The sequence below is a fragment of the Chroicocephalus ridibundus genome, chromosome 6, assembly GCF_963924245.1.
Source record: "Chroicocephalus ridibundus chromosome 6, bChrRid1.1, whole genome shotgun sequence".
NCBI classification, from domain to species: domain Eukaryota; kingdom Metazoa; phylum Chordata; class Aves; order Charadriiformes; family Laridae; genus Chroicocephalus; species Chroicocephalus ridibundus.
The window spans coordinates 50,491,949-50,499,977 of NC_086289.1; the positions used below are offsets into that span (position 1 = coordinate 50,491,949).

At 45.6% G+C, this 8,029-nt stretch overlaps 1 protein-coding gene across 1 annotated transcript; it reads right to left on the reverse strand.

Annotated features, from left to right (window-relative positions):
• Positions 1-2,798: 2,798 nt before the first annotated feature.
• LOC134517169 (large ribosomal subunit protein mL44-like) lies at positions 2,799-7,567 on the reverse strand. Its single transcript, XM_063338412.1, has 4 exons — positions 7,301-7,567; positions 6,446-6,914; positions 4,838-5,016; positions 2,799-3,705 (listed from the first exon to the last, which is right to left on the reverse strand). The coding sequence occupies exons 1-4, from the start codon at positions 7,522-7,524 to the stop codon at positions 3,534-3,536; spliced, it is 1,044 nt and encodes a 347-aa protein (XP_063194482.1). The 5' UTR covers positions 7,525-7,567; the 3' UTR covers positions 2,799-3,533.
• Positions 7,568-8,029: the final 462 nt, after the last annotated feature.

The window sequence follows — 8,029 nt, forward strand, 5'->3', positions numbered from 1 at the left end:
TATTTTTTTTTGAGTTTTATTAAATATACTACATCAGTGTCTTGTACTCCATAATATTTTGATCACTCACAGACTGACTTGCTTAAAAATGTATTTTATAGAAAAACATCTGCAAAATTAAAGCTAAAAAAAATACGTATTACACACCTCTGGACAATCCGCATGTTAGCAAAGAATACCTTTTATTATTTGACCTGAACATGTGCTTAAACAAGGAACATACTCATGAAACAGGACACACTCCTTGAATACGGCACACTTCAAACTACTCAGACTAAAGGAAAACGAGTGCAATCATCATTAATTGCATCTAACAACGGAACAATAACAACTACTTTTTATCCTTTGTTTTTACATTTTTTCCAAACTCATTCCATTTGCTCTCCTCCCACCACAACAAACCATTCAATGGTTATTTCCGTAGATCCCCGTCCTTACATTGCGTGAAGCAAACTTCATATCGGCTGGCCCATATTGACACTGAAGCATGCACAGGAGGATACTGCAAGTATTTGCAATGCAAATCTATTCAATACATGATAACTGAACAACAAGGTGTCCCTTTAACACTGCAATTCTATAGCCTTTTTCTGTGGTGGAAGTTTCCAGTGTATGAATTATAAAACAGCATACAGTTCAGAAACAGAAACAATTTTGCAAATTGTTTGTATTATCAACTATTACATCTTTCTGAGAGCTGTGTCTAGCGCCGAAACCAAAGCCAGCTATTGAGTAGCCAGAAAGCTACAGTAATTGAATACATGATCATTTCCCTTTTAGCACGCTCTTTGTTTTCTTCTTCCAGAAGTTGTAGACGGCGATTAAGTTTGATTATCTAAAAATAAATAAAGGCTTTTAATACTTCATTGAAAGTTGCCAGACTTTCTAGATGCTTCTGAATAGCCATGCAAAATCAGTATCTCAGACAGAGGGATTTTAAACACTTGATAATTTGACTTTCTATCGTCAATGGCTAGTGATCAGATGTTGCTGTCCCTAATAAGTGGGAACAGAAACGGAGTCGGACTCTCCAGATTCCCAGGTCAGTACAGGACACGTGAGGGCATTCCAGCAGGGGTACAGAGAGGACCTTTCGTATCTGTTATGCGTACCTTTGCAGCCACACAGAAAACCTGTTCCCCCATTTTACCACTACGGCTTTTGCTTAATGTTATCAACTACTGTGCTTTACATACCTGTCTTCTTAAGGAAGCAGCATCTACAACTGTCATGTCATCTGGTGTTCCCTCAAGCGTCGTATCCAAGTTGGAAATACCGTATCTACCAAACAAGGGAGATAGCTTAGCTGTCTCATCCATGCAAAGATTAGCAAGTACCACATTGTAGCAACATTCTAGTAGATGTAATTTTTTAGTGGTGGCGCTGAGAAGAAGGATAAAACTTTTTTTTCCCAGCTTTTACAGAGTTGTCTCTTTCAATCGGCTCCTAACCGAATAAAGCACAAACACATATGAAGTGGGTAAAAGTGCTTGACTGAATCTGGGTTTGTTGCTCTCCACATTTAAATATTTTAGGAGTTTCTCCACACGGACAGACTTCTTGCTGTCACTTGGTCTCTCAAGAGACTGTTTGCAGTTATTTAACTGACTGATGAAACTTGAAAATTCCCTGAGCTAAAAATGCTAAAGTTGCAAGAGATGTGGCAACTGATTAGAAATAATCAAATGAAGACCTGACAAGAACTGGGTGTCTTATGCTCAGTTCCTACTTAAACATCCCAAGTGGACACCACTGAGATTCATGCTATCAGTCGTGTTAATCTCAGTATTTTAGGCAGAGAACCTTGCAAAGAGAGTCCAGTGCAGAGTCACTGTTCACTGAACTTTGCGTGCATTACAAAGTTTGTTCCCAGAGCACCCCTCAGTTTTCTTAATGTGGTGAGATTCGGAAAAGATATTATTCTAACTGCAGGGTAAGTTAATTAAATATGGCACATTTCTTATCAGTTGGGAAGCGGCAGAAAGCCTACAAAAAGTACGTGTTTTGATCATCCAACTGCTACCTCTTAACCAGAGTCTTTTCCAAAACCCGACAGGTAGAAGTAGTTCCTGATACTGCACCTACCACTGAGTTTCTCCTCCCTATATTAAAACCCGAGTTCCAATATCAGTTCCCCTTGACCTGCTTTCTCATTAGGACATAGCAACAACTGCTGCAAGCAGCTTCGGAAGTGGAACAAAATAATGTCAAGGCTACCAAATTCACAACAAAATACACCTAAAAGAACCATTAGTGTTTAATGTGCTCTTCACATAAATCCATCTTGGCAGCCGAAGGCAGGGGATGCATGTTGTTAGGGACAGAAACACCAACCTGTCTGAACGGCACCTGCATTTTTTTTTTCCCCTGATTAGTGAGGGCACATTTACCTGTTGTCTTTCTTTACAACCAGTGTTCACACCAGGACAAGGCAGGAAACACTTCTTTAACCACTGTCCTACACTCAGCTTCTTCCTTTCTTCCTTCAAGGGCTCAGCCGCAGTTTGCAGGAGACTCACACCATTTCAAAGGAAACAATTCCAGAAGAGTCATGGTCCTCGTGCATCTGTTGTCTCCTGGTACACACACTGCGTTTCTACGACATTTGACAGGAACATAACGCAGGTACCCGCGTTATTCCTAAGGGTCTTTCCACTTACTTGGAGTTACATTAGAACAGCTACAGATGGTGCAAACAAAACAAATGCTGATTTCACTGAATCCAATACTTCAGGGACGCGACTGCTTAAACTAAGCAGCCAAAAGACAGGAGAAAAATGAAGTACCTGCACTAAACAGGAAAAGTACCCAAAAAAAAAAAAAAAGAAAAAAAAAGAAGAGAAAGAGAAGGCTTATCGATTAGCCTAGCATTAAACGATGTTCTCCAATTTCTTTGAGTTCAGGCCTTCATGATCCTTATTTTGCTTTTTGCAAAATTTAAAATTAAAAATACACCCTTTTTCAGAGCACGCTTCAACAATAGAAACCAATGTGTCTGGCAAATAAAATCTGTATGCAAGCAGCGAGACCTCAAAAGCGCCATTTGCATTTTTTTAAATTTGACCAACACCAGCATCAATATCATTGACATCGTATGTCATGTTTTCTTAAGGTCAAGGACAAATGAATCCAGATTATATCCAAAGACTGATGTTGCACACGTAATTCAACTCATTAACGATACCCTCAAAACAATCTCCAGGGAACCCCTTACAAAACCTTTTTCTATACAGTGAGACTTCGTCACACATTATTAAATATCACTAAAACCAGCCTCCTGTGATGTATGGAAACACTTCCCAGCCAAAAGACAAAAATTCAGAAAAAGGAGACTTTTGTTATGCTTAGGAAAATGAGCAAATATTAAACTTTGTGCAAAAGTAAAAGACTTTTTATTTTAATACCGTATTTGATTTTAAAATTTCAAGCACTTAAGATCAGAAAACCAAACGACATTTTGCTTTCCTAAATACATCTATACTCAGCATGGAAGACACTAATTCTTAAGAGAAACCAGAAACATCTTTTATTATCTAGTTACTGCTGACAGCCTTCTCAGCTGCCAACCCTTGTTTGGCTTTTGAGTAATCCCAAGGTCTCCTGTTCTCTGGATACCCATAGAGCTTCCGCAGTGCCACGCGGGCAGCTTCTTCCTCTGCAGCAAGCAGCGTTTCTCCAGGACCTTCAGCTATAATCTTCTTATCGCTTGGGGGAAAAAAAAATAATTAAAAACATTTTCATCATCAAATCCTGAGCACTACTGTGTATCAGGAATAAGGGCTGCTAGACTATTTTTCTCTCCTATGTCTGTGGAAACTGAAGGTAATTTCTATATACACACAAATGTAAACATTTCCGTTGGTCTTTCCTGCAAAGATAAGTGATTGTATATTCAACAACGGAAACTCAAATCAGAAACGCGTCCGTTTCCTGGAAGAACACTACTCTGTTCATTTAGATTCCTAACATATCACTGGTAAGAAAGCATTTTAGAACTGCTTCAAAAGGATTCATAGAGAAGTTCTCTATGTTATGAAGTGCATACTCAGCTCTGTTTAATCAACATCTATGGGAACAGTTCATGAAGGGACACCAGGGACTCCAGAAGAAAAAGAATCAAAGTTCCTTTCTTTCACATAAGATAATAAACCTTAGAAGGCACATAAACCAAAGCATGATAAATCAGAACAAGCGAAGGCAATCTTCCCATGCGTTTATCTGCAGCTCACTTAGCAAAGCAACAATGATGTGGGGTTTGGTGGAAGAAGGTCCTGTTCTGCTCCAGAGGAGCACTGTTACCCCGGGGCAAGAGACAGGACAGGCACTGACCACGCCGGAGACAAGCACACCAGGGACAACTGCACTTCCCAAGTCTTGGCTAGATACAGATACTCCTCTTGCCTAGACTACAGTGCCCATGATTTGAAAACGAAAAAGCTTCTCTGGAATATAAAACAAGTGTCTCTTCGGTCCCACTTCCCTTGATGTCTGCGTCTCCTTACCCTTCCCTAAGCCCTGGATACAGTTGTGGTCCCTCCAACGCCAGTCAGTTATGGTAATCGCAAAGTTCCTATGTCAGGCCACCCAGAACATACACCCAGGCTCTTTCATGCGCCCAATTTAGACTTTGAAGCCCTTTAGTCAGAGACTGTCCTTTTATGCATCATTACAGCAAGCTACTGCCAACGCTTAACTGGCTGATTTTATGCAGAAGTCACTGTAAGGTTTCTTTTCTGTAAAAACGTGACCGAAGAGCACAAGTAGAAAAGTAAAAGACCATCTTCCCTCCTCCCCTTTACCCCAGCTTAAATCCATTTCACTTTAAATTAATACTAACCAGTACAACCCAACAAAGTACAGTGGCAGAACTGTGCTGACTCCCAACTGCCTGGTAATTCTTGGTTCTGGAGAAGAGATATTCCTCTTGGTCAGTTCTTCCACTAGTAAGCCCATAGGATTTACAACTTCCCAGATCTCAAACAGGTCTTTTCCAATCAGCTGGGGAATGAAAAAATCCTAAACAAAAATATTTAGAAGTTACAATTAATGAGAAAGGTAACGAAGGCTCTAGCTTCTGCTATCTGCTAATAAAAATACAGTATGAAGAGGCATTAATATAGCTGACAATAAAAGGCTGAAATGAAAGACTGAGAAGACGGTAGCTGCTAAAAGGACGAGGTTACATTGCATTTTAACTGAACATTTTTGGATGAAATACCTTTAAGTGCTTGCACTCCTACATGCAAAGCCTATGAACTGGGCCCCTGCTTTATATAAAATGTTTTTTTAAAATTGAAGATATATGTGACCTTACATGGAATAATTTCATTATTTGATAGTATAGTGCATGGAATATAACACTTTACATTAGCAAGTGTCAGCAAATACTAAAATATCACCATTATAAACCAGAAGTATATGATCTTATGTACTTGACCAGCCTGTGCTTTTTAATGAAGGAAAAAAACCACACAAAAAACTCCACAACCCCCAAACCCCACCTGATCACCACCATCTCCCCCCGACAGATCTCACTGTTGAATTGTCTTGTGACAGGTATTGTCAAACTTCTGCCAATCTCCCTGGATCTCTGGTCATGAAAGTATAAAACAGTATTTACATTTTTTACCTTTTTTTCCCCTGTAACTTCCGAGACCCTTAGAATCACAGCATCATAGGGTTGGAAGGGACCTCTGGAGATCATCTAGTCCAACCCCCCTGCCAGAGCAGGGTCACCCAGAGCAGGCTGCACAGCAATGCATCCAGGCGGGTTTGGAATGTCTCCAGAGACGGAGATTCCACCACCTCTCTGGGCAGCCTGTTCCAGGAATCTGCCACCCTCAAAGTAAAGAAGTTCCTCCTCATGTTTAGGTGGAGCTTCCTATGCTCAAGTTTGTGCCCATTACCTCTTGTCCTGCCCCCGGGCACCACTGAAAAGAGCCTGGCCCCATCCTCCTGACACCCACCCTTTAAGTATTTATAAGTGATGATAAAGTCCCCCCTCAGCCATCTTTTTTCCAGACTGAAGAGACCCAAATCCCTCAGCCTTTCTTCATAAGAGAGGTGTTCCAATCCCCTAATCATCTTGGCAGCCCTTTGCTGCACCCTCTCCAGCAGTTCCCTGTCCCTCTTGAACCGGGGAGCCCGGAACTGGACACAGTACTCCAGGTGCGGCCTCACCAAGGCAGAGTAGAGGGGGAGGATGACCTCCCTTGACCTGCTGGCCACACTCTTCTTGATGCACCCCAGGATGCCCCTGGCCTTCTTGTCCACGAGGGCACATTGCTGGCTCATGGTCATCCCATTGTCCACCAGGACTCCCAGGTCTCTTTCCACTGAGCTGCTCTTCAGCAGGTCAGCCCCCAACCTGTACTGGTGCATGGGGTTATTCCTCCCCAGACGTTATTGTTGTCAGTACAAAAACATATGATAAGCAATGACGTACCCTGACAAAGATCCCCGTTTTCTCAGGCCCGCTGCTGTCGAGCAAGGCTCCTATCACAGCAAAGAACGTCCTCCGTAGCACATCTGGTGGGACGGGAAACTCTCTGCAAAGTGTCAGGTCCTGTACAGACAGGTTTTGAGCCACATAAGAAACAAGTTCCTGACTGGTAAGAAAATCAACAAGTGCTCCTACCCCCTTTGCAGGTAAATCTGGGTAGGCACCTTCGAAACACTGCGTCAGGTAAGAGCGCGAAAAAGACATCCCTTGCTCAGCGAGTTTGCTATTGTCTTGTAGATTAAGAGCAACCATTTCTTTCTCTATCCCAAGTTCTCGCCGTTTTGCCTCTTCGCTTTCAATATAACAAGAATTAACAAATGCAGTCTTGAGGAGATCAAAAGAAAAGTTTTCATGCAGCCGGTGGCTAAAAGCCTGTATCTCTGCATGGTAATCCCAGTTGGGCTTCTCCGACCTGCGGACAGGGGAAAGACAACGGATTCATAAACAGAAGCAGCGGTTACCCGCCCTGCAAGCATCACGCCTTTCAGATGACAGAAAGGAACGAAAAACGGAATTAGTTTTGAAGATCCGACACAGCATTTAAAGGCCCTAAGGCCAAAGGCCTGGTTCTCTCCCTCAGCACCGCCGGTTCGCCGCCGCGGGCCGTCCCTCGCCGGGCTCAGCCCCGGGGCCAGGCCGCCCTGGGGAACGAGCCCACCGCGCCCCGCCGCCTGCCGAGAAGGTGCTGACACGTTGTGATTTCACCCATTCCTCAGCCTGCTGCACTGCCTTCCCCCGAGCCCGCCGAATCCGCCTGTCCCCCCCGCTCCATCTCCTCAGGGCCGGGCCGCCGCTCACCGCCGCTGAGGGGGCGCCTCCAGCCGCTGCTGCTCAAGGTAGGCTCGCAGCCACCGCTTCTTCTCGCGGCTCGGCGCGGTGCTGAGCCTGAGCCTGAGCCTGAGCCTGAGTCCGGCCCCGGCCCCGGCCCCGGCCCCGGCCCCGGCCCCGGCCCCGGCCCCGGCCCCGGCCCCGGCCCCGGCCAGCAGCCGCCTCGACTCCCGCCAGAGCAGCCGTGCGGCCATGGCAGCGGGTACGGGAGTACCCGGCCCCGCTCCCCCGGGAAACGCGGGCCGCTCCCCGCTCGTTCCGCCCGGAAGCGCTCCCGGCCGGACGGGACCGCCGCGGCGGAAACGGCCCTCCCCACCCTGGCTGCGGCGGGAAGGCCGCTGGCTGGGCGCGTCCTTGAGGCGGGGATAGTTCGCGGACAGACCGACCGAGCGAGCGAGCGAGCGAGCTCCGGGCCGGCTGCAGCGGGGCCTCCGCGTCTCGCGGAGAGGGGGCGGCCGTGGGAGCGGGACCTGGTGCCGTGGGACACGGCGCCGGCCGGGCCTGGGCCCCCCCCGCTTCTGCCGGGAACCGGCCTTCCACACGGGGAAAGGAAAGCAGCGGGTGTCTTTAAAGTCTGGTCTTTAGCTGTCGTTGGGGTTTCATTTGCACTTGCAAGAAAAAGCCTGTTCCCGTAAAAGCAGTTTTATTTTTTCTTGTTGCCCGTACAACTCTGTCAGATTTCCAGCAGCTCCAGCGCTT

Excerpts from the sequence above, each read along its gene's own strand:
- LOC134517169 (XM_063338412.1), bottom strand. The coding sequence starts at position 7,524 with ATGGCCGCACGGCTGCTCTGGCGGGAGTCGAGGCGGCTGCTGGCCGGG. Across the intron at positions 6,915-7,300 it reads GAGGCGCCCCCTCAGCGGCG|GTCGGAGAAGCCCAACTGGG; the intron begins GTGAGCGGCGGC and ends CCCTGTCCGCAG. Across the intron at positions 3,706-4,837 it reads TACTTTGTTGGGTTGTACTG|CGATAAGAAGATTATAGCTG; the intron begins GTTAGTATTAAT and ends TTTTCCCCCAAG.